A 17,987-nucleotide genomic window follows, 5' to 3' on the forward strand; every position below is an offset into this window, starting at 1 on the left:
GCATGACAGAGCGAGACTCCATCTAAAAAAAAAAAAAAGAAAGAAAAAGAAAAAGAAATTGCTATGGTAACCAGGCACAATGACTCACAGCTGTAATCCCAGCACTTTGGAAGGCCAAGGTGGGAGGATCGCTTGAGGCCAGGAGTTCAAGAACAGCCTGGACAACATAGTGAGATCATGTCTCTACAAAAAATAAAAATAAAATTAGCCAGGCACAGTGGTGCATGGTTGTGGTCCTAGCTACGCAAGAGGTTGACTGAGGAGTATTGCCTGAGCCCAGAAGTACGAGGTTACAGTGGAGCTATGATCATGCCACTGCACTCCAGCTAGGGTGATAGAGTGAGACCTTGTCAAGAAAGAAAGAAAGAGAGAAAGAGAGAAACAGAGAAGGAGGAAGGAAGGAAGGAAGGAAGGAAGGAAGGAAGGAAGGAAGGAAAGAAGGAAAGAAGGAAGGAAAGAAAAGAAGAGAAAAGAAGGAAAAGAAAGAAGGAATTTCTATGGTTAAGATAGGAAATAACCTAAATGAGCATCAGTAGGGGAATCAATTAAATAATTATGGTAAATGCACACACAACAGTGACTATGCAGTTAAAAAAAAAAAAAAGAAAATTAGCTCCTTAACTATTACTATAGAATGATTACCAAGATATAAGTTGAAAAAAACAAGGTGTATGTAGAAAGTATACACATTTTCACTATGATCCTTCCAATATAAAAGTTTACGTTTAAAATATGAATAAATAATATCAATATTTAAAAATATACACTGTCATGTCAATTTATTTATGAAGTAATGAAAACCTGAACTTGGCTGGCAGCTGTGGGAGTAAACAGGAAGAAAGTACTGTGAAGATCTCTAAAAGGGAGAAATCACAGATATTCAGAATTCACATAGGTGCAGAAATGAAAGACAATGAAAAGCACATGTGCCTCCAAACCTGGAAGCCCTAGAGAGCTAGTTAAAGAGGAAGGGTAAATAATGAGTTTACAAATTTTGCTCTTGCTACTCACTCCGGTTCATCCATAGGCCTCCACTCCACATAGTGATAGAGTCTCTGTACATTTTTCAACCACTCCCTGAGTATTTCTGTTGTATTATCCACATTGTGATCGGTGGCTGCCCTGCATGAGAGAAAGCACAATATAGTTTTAACTATATCATCCAAAGAAAGAGAGGGAAATCCCAAAGACACCAAACTAACTGAAAGAAGAATGGCTACTCCTGGAAAAAAAAAATTGTATATGTGAAAGTAATTCCCTCATAGTCCAAACTAGACAATAAATTTCTAAAGTGAGAGACACTGCTTAAAATCATCTTTGTGTCGTTAGATCCTTAAACAGGGCTCAGCCAATTGGAGAACGTGTAAATAATTGCATTAATAAATAAACATATGAAAACACCAAAGATAAAATGAATTAACTGAGAGTCAATTACTGAATCTTCTTGGAAATTTTTCTATATGTTTTAATTTTCAGTTACCCAGGATGTAAACTTCACTTTTTAACTTCACTAACAATGACCCTCAATTTGAACAATAATTCTGTTTTATCTTCATTTCAAGTCAATTTCTGACTACAACGAAATATCTAGTCAGTGCTGCTTTAATCATTGTGAAGCTACAATAATAATTCTCAATATAAAACTCAAAAATTAAGGTATCTTCAATTATCTATTTTTGGATTAACTTTATCATCACATTTACAAAATAGAGTATTTTCAAAAGTCTTTAAATAATGTATACAAAACTTTTGCCTGTTCTACCTTGAAAGTTTAACAAATGGATCCACTTGTAAAGGGGCTTAACTCATTTATTAAAAAAGTATTTTCAAATTGTATCACAAAGCAAAACCCAACACATGTAAAACGTCAGAACACCTATAAATGAAGAGATAATGAAATGAAAAACAGAAAAAGAGAAGAAAGCAGGAGTTGTAATCCTGACAACAAACAAGGTAGAATTCAGGCCAAAGAGTATTAAGATGACAAAGAAAGAGACTTTATAATACTAAAGGAGGCCATTCACATCAAAATATACAAAGTGTGAATTTCTATGCACTTTCATATATTACAGGAGTTGGCAAACTTTCTTTCAAGAAATAGATGGTAAACATTTTAGGTTTACAGGCTATATACTATCTGCAACTACTACTTAACTCTGCCATTGTAGTGATACATCAGCCATAAACAATATGTAAATGAATGAGCATTGCTGTGTTCCAACAAAAGTTTATTTACAAAAACAGGCAACTGGTCTGTAGGCTATAATTTGCTGACCCTTAATATAGTAGAAAGTATAGCAACTGTAAAGAAAAACAGAAATAACAATAAGAGATATTAACATATCACTTTCAGTTAAAGATGGTACAAATGGGGAAAAAAGTAAGTATATATAGGATCTATACAACACACTAATAGAGACTTCTCAAGTGCACATGGAACATCTACTAGTACTGACCAACAATTACATCCCAAAGAAAGCCTCCATAAAATTGAAATTATATAAACAACATTCTCTGATCTAAATGACATATATGTAGAAGTTGATAATAAAATAAAACCCCCTAAATCCACTAAAAACTCTCTTACAGAGTTGTTTTTTGAAAAATAACAATTGCTAGTGGAAAAATAAATACAAGCCAATTTCAGAACTTCCAAAAATTAATAGTGAAAACACTACATACCAGAATTTTGGGATACAATTAAAGCAGTAATTAGAGAAAAATTCAGTTTTATATGCTTAAATAAAAATAAATGCGTTAAATTTCTACTCAAAAAGCTAGGAGAAAAGCAACAAAGTAAACATATATAAAGAAATTAATAAACGTAAGGGTAGAAAGTTGTGAGATATAAAATAGGAAAAGAGTAGAAACAAACTAAAATGCTGCTTCTTTGAGAAAAATCAATAAAAGACAAGCCCTAGTTAACCTACCTAAGACAAACAAATGTAAAACAATAAGAAATGGTAAAGATGGGAAACAATATGATTGATTTGAAAGAAAAATTTTAAAAATGTATAATCGACTACTTTGTACAACTTGATGATAAATAACTTTGAAAACTAAATATAATAGAAGATTTTCTTAAAAAAAATGCATGTTAGCAAAATTAACTCCTGAAGAGATATAAAGCTTAAATGAATAACTTCCATGAAGACAGTAAGGAGGAAAAAAAAAACTAACTAGGCTCATGTGTTTTTACAAAGGAACTCTATCAAATCCTACAATAGATACTTCCAATGCTCTACAGCTTGTTATCCAGACTGTAGGGAAAAAATGAAAATTCTAAATTCTTCTAATATTGCAAGTATAATATTGATGTCTAAATCTTATGAAGATACACACACACACACACACACACACACACACAAAAAAAAAACTATAGACCAATATTCTTTAATGCATATGCTGCAAAAATCTTTAATAAAGTATTAGCAAACAGAGTGCAACATCTTATTAATAAAATATAGCATGGTCTAAGAATGTTTACTATGAAGGAATTTAATTAACATAATTCACTATGTTAATGGACCTGGAGAAAAATCATGATTATCTCTGTAAATGTGTAAAAAGTCTTTAACAAAATTCCACACCTATTCCTGATTTTTAATAACCACACAGAATAAAATTCAAGCAGATACTAAAAAAACAAGCCACTACAATTAAAACTGTGTGGTAATGACACAGGGATAAATGACATAGGGAGCCCAGTGGCACAGAACAGAAAGTATAGAAATTTAGTGTATGATAAGGGTATTATGTAATATTCCCATGTAACAAACATGCACATATACTCCCTGTATCTAAAATGAAAGTGGAAATTTAAAAATAAATAAAGTTTCACCGAAAATATATATACATATAATACAGGTTTGAAAAATGATCAGAGGTAGACATGAAATAATTTAGTTTTTATTGCATCATTTCTTTCACTGCGATTTGTAGGATGATTTAAAATAAATTGAAAGTAAATATAAATAAAGGCCGAGTGCAGTGGTTAATGCCGTAATTGCAGCACTTTGGGAGGCCAAGGTGGGCAGATCATTTGAGGTCAGGAGTTTGAGACCAGCCTGATCTACATGGTGAAACCCGTCCCTACTAAAGAAAACCAAAAAATTAGCTGGGTATGGTGGCACGTGCCTATTAGTCCCAGCTACTTGGGAGGCTGAGGCAGGAGAATTGCTTGAACCTGGGAGGTGGAGGTTGCAGTGAGCCGAGTTCGGTCCACTGCACTCCAGCCTGGGTGACAGAGTGAAAGACTCTGTCTCTATAAATATAATAAATAAATAAAGCATACACATAAAAAACAGTGCTTTTCATTAAAATGAACCACTATAGTTTTTACTTGATTTTAAATTGCCTCTAAATATATTCAAATTTTTTTTTTATCTCCTAAAAAAGTAACATTTAACAGAGGGAATGTTCAGGAATGTTCAAGAGAGAAAAATACATTGTTAAGCAAAGCATGGTGGAACTCTATTTAGATAGGGAATACATTTCTGTAAAATACCAAGTAACTTAAAACTATGTAACTTAAGTCATAGGGTATAGAAAAATGGGACACAGAGGTACGTAACTAGTATTTGAAAATATTATTTTGTAAAATAGTTACTTAAACTAAAACTAGGCTAATTAAAAACATTATCCAATAACTAGAGATGACACCAATGGCCAACTTGATCTACTTTCAAGTGTCTTCTTGAAATTAGATGAGAACCAGCTCCTCTCTTCACGGCAAGGTCTAGGAGGGAGAAAGACCCACAGGTCCACCTGGACATTCCATGGCCTGGAGAGGGAGAGAGGTGATGTGTGACGCTGACAGTTTTGAGGGATACGAGGTGAGCACCTTAGGACCAAGATGGGGTAGGAGGAGCCCTTAGCAACTCACAGAGGTGGGAAAGTGGTCCAGAAAGCAATGTGGAAGAAGGCCACAGGCTCCACCGAGTTTGTGATTGTGCCAAAAAGTGCAAAGTCAGCAAAAGCCACGTCCATTTTGACTCATGGTCACAAGCTACCAACATCCAGGGTAACAGGTGGCCATGAAGAGCACAATGAGAGTCCTACCACTGGTCTTGTAACAGGAAGCATGCAGAGAGCAATTCCTGAAACTCGGAATTTACCATAAAGCACCTTATTCTTCACTCAAAACATTATGAAGAGGAGTAAGTTAAAACTAAACGAAACAAAAATTCCTCATCACAGTGTTAGCCAAAAGTTATGAGAATTCTACATTATTCTTAAATTATTTATAAATGGTGTAGGAGAATTTGCCAGGTGCAGTAGCATACACCCTTAGTCCTAGCTACCTGAGAGGCTGAGGTAGGAGGATCACTTGAGTCCAGGAGTTCCAGGCTGCAGTGAGTACAACTGTGCCTGTGAATAGTCACTGCACTCCAGCCTGGGCAACATAGCGAGACCCCATCTCTTAAAGAAATAGTCTAGGTAATTTATATATCATCTACTTCTTTCCTTGGTTGTTGTTTCTTCATTATACAGGACTTCTTAAATTCTCTTTGCCTTCTCTACATCAATGCATTTCCTAATCCTTTTGACAAAGTTGATCTTATTGTATGAAATGCATTTTCTTGGTGTATAGATTAAACAACTCCAAAACCTGCCCAAGCATCCACTCCTGATGAATATCCTTAGAAATTAGCTGCCTGCAGTATGCAGACGTGAAGTGTCTAATTAAAAACAGATGCACAGATTTCAAATATTCTCTGTACTGAGCTAAAAAATTGTCTGTACTCTTACTTCCCTGAATTAAGATTCTCTTTGTTCTCAGCCTTCTGAGGAAATGAACATGTCCTCCAGTTGTGGTTGGAGACAGGTGCATCCATCTGGTCTTTGAAGTACAGGGCCAATCTCTCCTACACTCATTCCCAGAAGAGGAAGAGGCCCTGGCCACACCAGCCCACCGAGGAAGCCTCGCAGCCCCACTGAAGACTGATCCTGCTCCTCCTCCCCACTGTCAAAAAAAAGGCAAAAACAAAGAAATCCAGGCAGACACTCCTAACTGCTGCCTTGTAATCACTCTGACAAAAGTATGTTTCCATTTGAATGCATAATAATGAAAGCATTACAGGCCCTGGGCTATTCAGAGGGTTGGACAGAGAGAGATACCAAAGGCCCAGATGCAAGCTCTCTGGAGGAAACCCGAGGCTGGTGCTAACGGTTCTATTTTCCGAGCCCTGTAGCACAAGGCAACAACAGCGCGGTGCTTGTCCTGCTGCAGCACTCCACAAGCAGCTAGACACAAAAACCTCTGCGGCTGAGGTGGATTTTTCCATGAAGCTAGGAAGCTGAGAACCCAGAATGTGTGAGGCCCCTCAGGAGGAGCTGAGGCACAGTGGCCCCTCTCTCAGTCTGAAGGCTGCTTGCGGTTCCTGTGGAAAATAAGTACTGCCTCGAATCTGTCATCCTCCTCCCAATCAGACCAGAAAAGGCACCCGGAAAAATTGCAGACATCACTAATGGATTCCTTGAAGAAAACAAATGATGTGCAAGGACAGCTGGACACCTGGAGAGGTGATCTGCAAGTAACTGACAGTCAGTAATCAAACTGGAAAAACACAAACATGGGCTGGCTGGGTGACCATGTTTCCGGGAGGCTCACACAGCTCAGTCTGCCTCAATTCTCCAACTAGAGAGGATTCACACCTAAATCAACACCCCCACTCACTCTCTCTTCCCCAGGTCTCTCTGACTCAGGATAAGACAGCAAGGAGAGGCTGGGTGCAGTGGCTCACGCCTGTAATCCCAGCACTTTGGGAGGCTGAGGTGGATCATCTGAGGTCAGGAGTTCAAGGCCAGCCCAGCCAACATGGTGAAACCCCGTCTCTACTAAAAATACAAAAATTAGCCAGGCGTGGTGGTGCGTGCCTGTAGTCCCAGCTACTTGGGAAGCTGAGGCAGGAAAACTGCTTGAACCCCAGAGGCAGAGATTGCAGTGAGCTGAGATCATGCCACTGCACTCCAGTCTAGGTGAGAGAGCGAGACTCTGTCTCAAAAGAAAAACAACAACAACAAAAAAGACAGCAAGGAGAGCTCAGCTCTTGAGCTGTTTTTAATTTTCTTTGAAGGTCATGTTGGGACAATAACTTTCCTTTACCTCTAAGGAGCCCTGGTACCTGCCAGCCACCAAGGTCTTTCCCTTCCACTTTTAGGGGCCCCTGAGACAGCTTCAGTGCTCACAGTTGGCCTCCTCTCTGTACATGAGTCCTGGCTTGCTTTCTTTGGAGCTAGTACTTGAAAAGGCAGTGCTGGTAGAAACAGGTGCCACATCCACACTGGCCACCTCTCACCCTAGTGCTGCCCATCTGCTTTCCCTCTGATTCTGCTTTTAGTTCCTATTTCCCCTTCTTCCTCTTCTCCAGCTGTGCAAGTTAGCAAAGGCCCATGAGTCTTGAATTCAAAATCGAATTGGGACTAAGGGAAACATGTATTGGAGATGTGATCACAGCATGTGTAGGGATCCCCTTAACTAATGATGCTCCCAGGTCAACAGGTGCATTGTCACCACTACATGGAAGGGAGCACAAAGAGCAGGCCAAGAAGTCAACATGTCTGCAGGATGAGACAGCTTGGAAGGATCCTTGCAGGATGCTTGGCTGTGGAAAAAAAAATATTGAGATTTATCTGGCAATGTCTAAAAACACTGACATTTCTCCTTGTTCCAGAAGTTAGTTTTCATTTCTAAGTCTTGCCTCTTAAGACTCAGCACCAACTAGAAATAATTAGAACTGACTCATTTATTTTGACCACAAGTCCTACTGAGGTTGTTAGGGCTAAATTCATATTGGTAAGCATGGGGCCACTGGAATCATATTAAAGATGCAGACTGGATCTCTCAGCAGGTGGGACACAGAAATTGAGGACACAGTACTCCCTTGTTTTATTTTATTTTTGAGATGAAGTTTCACTCTTTTTGCCCAGGCTAGAGTGCAGTGGCACAATTTCAGCTCACTGCAACCTCCGCCTCCCGAGATCAAGTGATATCCTGCCTCAGCCTTCCAAGTAGCTGGGATTAGAGGCATGCGCCACCATGCCTAGCTAATTTTGTGTTTTTAGTAGAGACAGGGTTTCACCATGTTGGTCAGGCTGGTCTTGAACTCCTGACCTCCAGTGATCCACTCTCCTCAACCTCCCAAAGTGCTGGGATTACAGGCATGAGCTGCCGCGCCCGGCCAGGACACGGTACTTCTGATCACTTCCATCTGTACTGACTCAGGGAATGTCCTCAGCTTCCCTGCCACACCCCGGAAAGTCTAGACCTTCGTCACTATAGAAGAGGTCTGCGACTGGTGGAGCAGCAGGATGGCAACACTGGACAGCGACTGATCTATTGATCTTGGTGCCTGAGAACCCGCAAAATACTTTCCCCAGAGGCTCAAGGGAATGGCAATGGAATGAACAACAAAGTTAGTCACCACCTGGACAATCCTCACCATGACTAGTGAGTTGGCAAAGGTAAATTTTCCAATTCAAGACTTCAAACACTGAACTACCCTCTCAGATGCTTCTTGTTTTCATCCAGCAAAGAAGACTCATTTGTGTAGAAAATAAAGAGCTCCACCTAAAAATAAAATTCCACTAATGAAAGCAACTACTGTAATTCATTTTCAAGAGAGGTCATATCATCGAGTCCCGCACCTCTGTGTCCAGTCTCAAGGAAAGCCTCCCCAGCAGCAGACGTGCCAAAGGCAGAGACATGCTCAGCTACTCAGCAAAATATGCCAATTGATTCTTGCTTCTTGGTTACCGGGTAGAGTTCTGTCTAAAGATCCGGAACCCTTCTTGTGGGTGGAAACTAGATGGATATGGTTAAGGCATGAATATGGATTGGGGGCCTGGGGATTCCTCCCACAAAAAGCCTTCTCCTAGATCCTATTCATACCAAGTCAATTAGTTGCAATTCTTCACAATGAACTAAGGAATCAGAAAAACTCACTTCTTATGAAAACCTCCTCACCAACAAAATTAATGTTTATACATAAGCCTCAACATCCCTCCTCAGTATGCCTCATTTCATCCCAGAAACAATCATAGACGCAACATACCTGAAGCCTGGGTATGTGTGATGTAAAAATAATATTTGATTCTAGGAATTCAAGCAACCAATCAATTTCATCCCTAAACAGCATCCCTAAATTTTTCTTGATGGTAAAGTTTGCTGATTGACCAGTTAACAGTCAATTCAAAAGCCCATTATCATCTTTTAATAAAATTAATAAACTTAATTAAGCATATTATAATTGAGCTATTGTTGATACTCATGATTCTGAGATATATTTTTCTTGTCAACATTATGTCACTTACAAATCCATTTTTAGCCTTATGATTAAGTTACTCATTATCTTTATTTCCCCTGTTATAGAAAAGAAGGCTGAGGATGAGAGGTTATGACTTGCTCAAGTCATGCAAATGTTGGGTACTAGAGCTCGGCCTTTTTATTTAGGCCTTCTAATCCGTCCCACAACACCCCCGACCCCAGGCTCCCCACCACACCTGTCCAACAGAGAGTAGATGACCAGGAAACACTGTCAAATTGGAAGTTCTCTACCTTGTCAAGAATATGAATCAGTATGACCAATATGATCATCTCAGGATGACAGGATGGAAATGTCCCAGCAAAAAACAAAAGAAAAATGGGAAGATTCATCCATTCCTTACAAGCTTTGCTTAGGTTTACTTTCAGCATAATTTTCCTTGGAGTCACAACCCTTGGAATTCCATAAAAATATCAGTGGGAGCATCTGAGATAAAACAAATATGTTTCTCATTTGTCTAAGTACCCTCTTGCTGTTTTTGTTCTCCTTTGTCCCTTATTTATTCTTCTTCCCACCCTTTTCACCCAATCGTCATGGCCCCTTTTCTCATCCCTATTGGATTTTCCAATTCTGTTAAGTTCTTTATTTTGTGGATGCACCCTGAAGACATGTAGTTACTAGTTAAATGTAGCACTGGTACTAAAGAGAAGACAGAGCAGGATCCAAAAACATTTTCTCCAGGAGTCCTGAACCTCTACACCCTCCAAACACATCAGGTTAGATTGGACACCCTCTATCTGTAATTATACATCACTAGCTTGCCGTGCTTCCAGCACTGTGGTTGCTCCTGTATTATAATTAATTGGTTCTATTTCTTTCTTCATTACTCAACTTTCTTCCCCTGAGGACAGGGACTGTCCCAGTACTTAACAGTTCACTATAAAATAAGCACTTATCATGAGTTTGATGAGTGAATGAATGAACAATTTCAGGGAACTTCTCATCCAACCCAAATGCCTACAAAGGCTGAGCACAGATAACAAAGAAGTGAAATGGGCCATGTATGAGCCAACAGCATGAAAGGAGGACTGTTGAGAATAGGCACATGTGGGCCCCAGCTGACTGCTGCTGCGCTGGAATGTGTGCCCAGAAATGCTAGGCTTTCAAATTGTTTCAAGAGAATCTGGCTATCTACTTTTTAGAGATAAAAGTCTATTTATAACCTGTACAAACTTTTAGGCTGAAATGCCATGAAAATATTTCAACCTGGCAGGAGGTCTCTGGAAACCAACATAAAAAACACATTATTTTATCTCTTAATAGCCCAGGTCCATCCATCTACACATGCTCAGGGCACATATTTCAGTAATTAAACATTTCAAATATGGCTGGGAGGACAGCAATAATATCACTTTGCTTCTTTCACAAGACAGAAAACATCTTCCATGAGAAAGAAAAGACAAACATGCATAGATTGAGCAAGGTGTAAGTAATTCTCTCAACCAGTCTAATATCAAGAGAATTGGAAAGAAGAAAAAAATGATGGTGGCACTATGGGATGAGTATAAGTGTATACTTCCTGCAAACACCATACATACCTCCTCTCACTGTGCAGCAACTAAGACATGATTACTGCTGCACAAACTTTTTACTAAAAACTTTATTGAGATACATTTCACATACCGAATATTCACTCTTCTAAAGTATAAAATACAGTGGTTTTTAGTTGTGCAACCATCACCATTATCCAATTCCAGAACATTTCCATCACCTCAAAAAGAAACCCTACATCCATTAGCAGTCACCCCTCACCCCTCCGGTTCCCGGTAACCACTTTTCTGCTTTCTGTCCCTATGGATTTGCCTATTCCTGTCCTTTCTTATCAACGGAATCATATGATTGTGGCCTTTCGTGTCTGACTTCTTTCACTTTGCATACTGTTTTCAAGGTTCATGTATGTTGTAGCACGTATCAGTACTCCATTTCTTTTAATGGCTAAATAATATTCCATAGTATGGATATGCCACATTTTGTTTATCCATTTATCAGTTAATAGACATTTGGGTGTTTTCACTTTCTAGTTACTATGAACGATGCTGCTATGAACATGCATGTACAAGTTTTTGTGTGAACATACAGTTTCATTTACCTTGAGTACGGCTGCTCAAACTTTAAATACCATGGAAAAAGAAGAAAATTTATTTTATCTTATTCTTTACCCTTTGTGGAGAATCTATGTTCCAGGCACTAAGCTGACCATTTTACATATATAACTTTAACATTTAAAGTAATTCTCCTGTAAGTATTATTATCCCCATTTTACAGAAGAGGAATGTGAGGCTTAGAGACTCTCTTCCAAATATTGTTTTATTTCCATTTATACTTGATCTTTGATATGTACTTTTCTTAATTTCTGAAATTCTCAGTTTTCTGTTCCAGCGTAGCAGAGAGGAATCCTTTATTCTGCTTCATGAGTATCTTGGTTGTACATGAGATGAACAGATGCAAGAGCCCAGGAATGCGTGGGCAGTTGCAAGGAAGTGAGAAGTGTTAGGTCTCAGCAGAGGAGCTGGGTGGAGCAGCTGAAACAGGACATGGATGATTAAACTCTGAGGGGGGATGTCCAGCACTGCCTAATGGTGGAGCTGGGTCCATGTAAACAGTTAGTTCTTGGGCCTGGCAGAGCAATGCTACAGCAAAACATGGAGCCTCTGAAACATGAGGTCATGGGGAACTGGAGCCAGCACGACCACAGGGAAAGTCACAGCCCAAGGACTGGGCTTGCTACGTGCAGCAATTATTGACAGGAGGATCTCCCCACCAGGATCTGCTCTGTTATATGGAGGAGAACTGGCTGAACTGCGGTGACAATGTAAAGGCAAAGTGGTCTCTTGGATTGAGGACTGGGAGAAAGCTGAAGGAAGTGTCCGTGTTCTGTGTAGAAAGATTTACTTTGATTCATTCATTTCTGAAACCAACTGCAGTTAAGAATGACAATAACTATTTAAGTTATCTATTAATCCTGAGTTCCTTGACACTACTATTTCGCTAATGACATCCTTAATCAAATAAAAAGTATGAAGTCAGGAGGAATGGTTCTTTCACCAATTAACTCTATAATCTTAATGAATTTACTTGAACTCTCTGTGCCTTGTTTTTCCATCTGTAAAATGGGACAATAACATCTGCTGCATCTACCTAGCTTACTGGGTTATTCTGAGGAGCCAACAGCATGTGAAGGAGCTTTCAAGAATACTTTCCTTCCCCTGGCTGTCCCCAACACACACACACATCCTCAAATAAGAAATAAGACAGCTTGTTGAATACGCTCTTAAGACACATGCAAAAAAGTTCAACACATGCATTTAAGGCAAACAAACTAGAATTACCACAGCCTACCATTTTTTAAGAAAAAAAGATATACATACCCATTAAACACAGAGCAAATGAAAGAAATGTACAGCAAGGACTGCTAATTATCTCAATATCAGTTCTTCTCTTTCTCCCTAGTAATAGAAGTTTTAGCTGACTCTAAAGAGTAAACTTTAGGCTCGATGACAGCAAGGACATTTGTCTCTTCTGTTCACTGCTCCATCCTTAACACTTAGAACAGTGCCTTGCACATAGTATGTGCTCAATAAATATTTGCTGAATGGTTCCTCTCACATCAAACTCCTAGCCTAACAAGAACTGTAAAAACACCTGTACAGTTCTCTCAGTTCAACAGACACCGGCTATGCATCTCCTCTGTGCCAGCGATCATGGCACTTGCTGGAAAGCAACACCTTGTCACTCACATCAAGATGTATCCAGCTTCTCACAGCTGAACAGGAAATACAGGTGTGTAAATAAATAACTGTAATTCGGTATGACATTGTTGACGATGGATATATGACAAGGTCTCCAAGTACCAGGGAGGAGGGAGTGGCTAGGATGGTGTGGGAAGGGCCATGAGAGGCTTCTCAAAGGATCAGAGACCTGAAGTGGTATTTGAAGATTGAGCAGATATTAAGGGAAAGTAGAAAGAAGAATGTTCCAGAAAAGGGAACAACATATGTGGAGGCAGAAAGGGATGTAACAGTCTGATGTGTTTGTTGAACTTCACGTAAATTTGTTGGGCTAGGACTTAAAAGCCGAGAGGGCGAGATGGCTGTGAAATGAGGTGTCAGGGCTGATGCAGTTGTCAGGGATGGGGTAGGTACAGGACACAGTGAAGAAGGATGACCCCTTTTCATGGGTCCCTAGCATCTTGCCCTCCTTTAAAAAAATAAACTGATGTATAATTCTCTGAAATTATGTATTTTTCCAGATTGTGACAGGTATTGCCGTTAGCATGAGCATGCATTTATTCTGATTCCTCAGAGGAAATGTTCAAAATACACATGATGTGCTGGCCTATTTTATTCAGTTCCAATTCCATCCACAGGTGTAGCTGCCACATAGTCTGGGTTTTCTGGGAAAGGTGTGATTTCTAACATTCCGACCCATTTTCTTCACAACTTCATTTGTACCTCCCAGATCATGTGTCCAAATTAACATGTGCTTGTTGAATGACTAAGTGAACTAATAAAGGCTTGTAAAAATCAATGACATGAATGAAAATAAAGTGGTTATATTTGCTAAGGGTCTATTACTTAATGAAAAGCACCAGCAAATCTGTAATAGAACAATATTAGATGCATATAAATCATTTTGATTTTTGTAAAAAGCCATCACACTTTTCTCTGCTATAGTATTTGTTTCCCCATTGAGAAAGTTGGACTAGAAACATGAACAAAGAGAAAAAGTATAAATTTACAAACTGAATTCAAGGCTGTTTTCCCACAGAGTATCCCAGAATAAGAACTTGGCCCTGACTAAAAAAAGAATGTCAGCCCAGTCAGTCACTGTTATCCAATACCTGTTGTCTTGGTTCCAGGAACAACACTCCTGGCCATCTCAGGAGGAAGAGAAAAATGTTTGCTTTGCGTTTACTTGCTTTGAGAAATTTTCAGTCTGGCCTTCCCATATCACTTCATTTGTGGTTCCTTCACATGTCGGGGTGGGGATGCTGTGGGAGACTACAGTTTGGCAGATGTTAGATACATGTTCATTTCCTATACTCACATCCACAGGTAAATTGAAGAGTCCCAAGTCATATTTTTGAGGAGTTTTGAGTTATTTTACTTAGTCGTAGCGTCAGGGCAAACAGGAGGCTATTCTGATGGGTTTTTTTTTTTTCCATTTCTCTTCTGGAAAACTACCATCAGAGGGAAGGAACACTGTGCTCCTAACATTCCCAGGATCTGTGTGGCTTTGTCACATGCTCCCAGGAGAGGAGCACACATAAATACACAGCATATACATGTGTTGCTATTGCCTTTACTACTCACTGCACTTCTGCAGAGAGGGGAGCAGTGAGAGCAAACCTCAGCTAAGTGCTCACTCCAGGCCAGGCACTGACCAAGAACTCTAGTAACATCTCATTTAATCCTCACAACAACCCTATGATGTACTATTCTTACTATCTCCATTATACGGAGGAGGAAAATGAGGTCCAGAGATGTGACACATCATGCCCAAAGTTTCAGAGGTAGTAAGAATTAGAGCCAGACGTGAGTCAGACAGCTGGACTCATGACTGTCCCATCTACCACTACTCCAAGAGGCTTATTTTGAAGCTGTCCTTTACAGTGAAGTTTAAAACAGAAGGAAATATTTTTAAAGACAGTAGAGGGTAAATTCTAACTTTGTCTTCGAAGTGCTAGGTATATCAGCAGGCTTTACATTATCAGTAAAACTGCTGCAGCCACAGGCCATTTAAGTTAGCTTAAAGCCCCCATGGGTCATGGGCCATCTTCATGCCTCAGAAACATAGTCAACGAAGCGCTCATAATTTTCAGTGATGTCTTAAAGAAGGAATGGCACCTAATGATGATTGATTGACTCTCCTCTTTAATATTTCTCAAAACTTTCAGTTAAGTTGTTTATCTGGTCTCTGACAGATAGGTTTAAGAATCTTTGCTCTTGCTGTGAATAGAGTAATCAGTTGAAAGGACGCCTGATACACTAGCTTTTTAAAAGCCTGCTCCAGATTTCATCTGGTGACTTTGGAAGGTAGGACATGGATACTGGGCTCTAGACTTCCAAGGTGCTCAAGCCTTCCCCATCCTTCCCAAATGGTGAAATCCCCCAGTTATATGGCTTTTGGTACCATGTATCTTTTCTTTCTAGTACTTCTCAGAGTTGTAATTTTACATTTATTTCTATGGTATTCGATAATTTATTTCCCCTCCAATGGTTTATAAGCTCCATGAGGGCAGGGATATGTCCGTCTTTGCTCATCACTGTATCCTCAAGCCCAGGACAGTGCCTGGCATCAGCACTGGATAAATGGTTGCTAAATGAATAACCTGATGCAAAAATGCTGTCCTTACTTTTTTAAAGAAAACTCTAAATATTTAAAATATGTATTTTTCACCAGTAAAAATGAAACACACAATCAGATAAAGATGATAAAATGTCTTTTGGGGCACTTCCTCTATCTTTCATAATCCATATCTGGAAAGTTTGACTTTCATGTGGGCTCTGGAGACAGGAGGGAATCAGATGCTGTTTGGTATTAAGCTGCCGAAGGCCAGAGGAGCCCACTAATCTATCTAAGAGGAAGTGGGGAACATAATCAGTTGCTTTGAAGGCAGCACCCAGGAAATATCTGGCCAGGACAGAGGTTCAAGCAAATATAATTGTGGTAGATGGCAAATAAGGCAACAGGTGAGTAATTCTTCTTCCTGGCTTTCATTGGGGTGTGTCTTTTAAGCCAAATTAGAAATCCATCAAGAGGATTTGGTATGCATCATTATAAACAGAGTCCAGCTCCAGCCAATGCAGGGAGAAGACTACAACCCACCTTTCAGACACAAAAAAGGACCCAATGAGTCCCTGAGGAACAAGTAGACCAAGGGCAGCTCTGAACACCCTTCCTTCCCCAGCCCCAGGTCAGGCCATGTCTAAGGCACATGCCTAAGGCCTGGCTTTAGTCTCTAGGTGCCACCACGTTCTTTTGGAGGTGCCATGTGAAGGAAGCCAACAATGTTCAACATTCAAAGTTCACATCCCCAGAATTTCCTAATCTTTCAATTGCCTCTGTAAATTATTTCAGAATATGTCACTGTTAAAATTCTTAATTTCATTCCCACATCCTGATGTTGGGAATTAGGCATTACCAGAGCTAGATTTGAACTCACTGACCCAAGTTTCTTCAGCAGAGGATCCAAAAGGAACCAAAATTTTCATCAGGACTGTTATGTGTATGAAGACATAACAGAAGCCTTTTGGTATAATGTAGCACTCAAGACAAGGATTCAGTAAAATAAATCATATTCATTTTCTCCTTTAATTCTTACAGCATCCTAGGAAGTAGGTATTCTCCCTATCTCATGGATGAGAAAATAGTTACAAAGCTGGTAAGTAATGGTTCCATGATTCAAGCCTAAGTAACCTGCAAATTATTATTATTATTATTTTTTGAGACAGAGTCTTGCTCTGTAGCCCAGGCTGGAGTGCAGTGGCATAATCTCGGCTCACTGCAACCTCCACCTCCCGGGTTCAAGTGATTCTCCTGCCTCAGCCTCTCGAATAGCTGGGATTACAGGTGCGTGCCATCACGCCCCACCAATTTTTGTATTTTTAGTAGAGATGGGGTTTCGCCAAGTTGGCCGGGCTGGTCTCGAACTCCGGACCTCCAGTGATCCTCCCACCTCGGCCTCCCAAAGTGCTGGGATTACAGGCAAGAGCCACTGCGCCTGGTCTTAATCTGCAAATTAAAGGTGAGTTTTCAAAAGCAAGGAATGAAGAGATTTTTTTTTGGTGAGGTCTTATGGGGAGTAATAACAAAATATCTGTCATAAATCAAGGATCTTATATCTAGTCAGATTTTTTAAAAACAGAAAATAAAGCCAAATGTAGATGACTATACTGCCTACAGATAAATTCCATTTTATCCAGAAGGTGGTATGGTAAAGTGACTTCTGAAACCCTTCAGCTATTTAATCCTGGCTAAATTACTTAACATCTCTATAAGCCTTAGTTTCCACATTTGCATTGTTGTAAAGACTAAGAAATCACATATGAAAAGAATAAACTTATTAGAAAAAAAAACAAAGAGAAGAAAAACAATAACATGAATACACATCAATAGTCATTTTTGAATACATAAAATTTCCAAACTTGTAGCAAGAAAATTGCAAATATAAGTACTTCACCAATAAAAGAAATGTGATATAATCCAATAAAAGGCATTTGGCCCTGATTGAGAGAAAAAAATTCCCAAACAAGCAAACATTTTAAAAAAATCTAACTTATTGGCAAAAGTGATTTTGGACCTCCAAACCTATAATGAACAGTTCAAAACACATATAGACATGTCTGAACACAGATGAACAAAAATCTTAAAACCGTAGCAAAGTAGAATACAACAAACATGTCAAACTCAGTAAAATAAACATCCTCTTGAGTGAGCAGCGAGTGGAGGGAGAGGAACAGGAGAAATCCCTAGGCAGCTTCCAGAGAGTTCTTCAAGCAGGACATTCTGCCAGTGGAGGCGCAGCCTCCGGAAGCCAGAGCCACGTCAGGCTAGCAAGCACTCAAGGGCTTCTTGTATACTACCTTGTATGTTTGCTTCCAGCTGGTGTGTACTTTTTTTTTCCTTTTTTTGGTTTGACTATTTGTTTTTCTAAGGAAA

The 17,987-nt window shown here is 39.4% G+C and overlaps 1 protein-coding gene across 1 annotated transcript in view; it reads right to left on the minus strand.

The window, feature by feature from the left end:
• The window catches only part of COLGALT2 (collagen beta(1-O)galactosyltransferase 2), a 107,790-nt gene that overhangs the window by 42,272 nt on the left and 47,531 nt on the right, over positions 1 to 17,987 (minus strand). The window contains exon 2 of the mRNA XM_033196309.1: positions 1,012 to 1,122. Coding sequence (XP_033052200.1) covers positions 1,012 to 1,122 — 111 coding nt within the window. The remainder of the gene's footprint in view (positions 1 to 1,011; positions 1,123 to 17,987) is intronic.

The sequence above is a fragment of the Trachypithecus francoisi genome, unplaced genomic scaffold (genome assembly GCF_009764315.1).
Source record: "Trachypithecus francoisi isolate TF-2019V2 unplaced genomic scaffold, Tfra_2.0 Lachesis_group5, whole genome shotgun sequence".
Taxonomy (NCBI): domain Eukaryota; kingdom Metazoa; phylum Chordata; class Mammalia; order Primates; family Cercopithecidae; genus Trachypithecus; species Trachypithecus francoisi.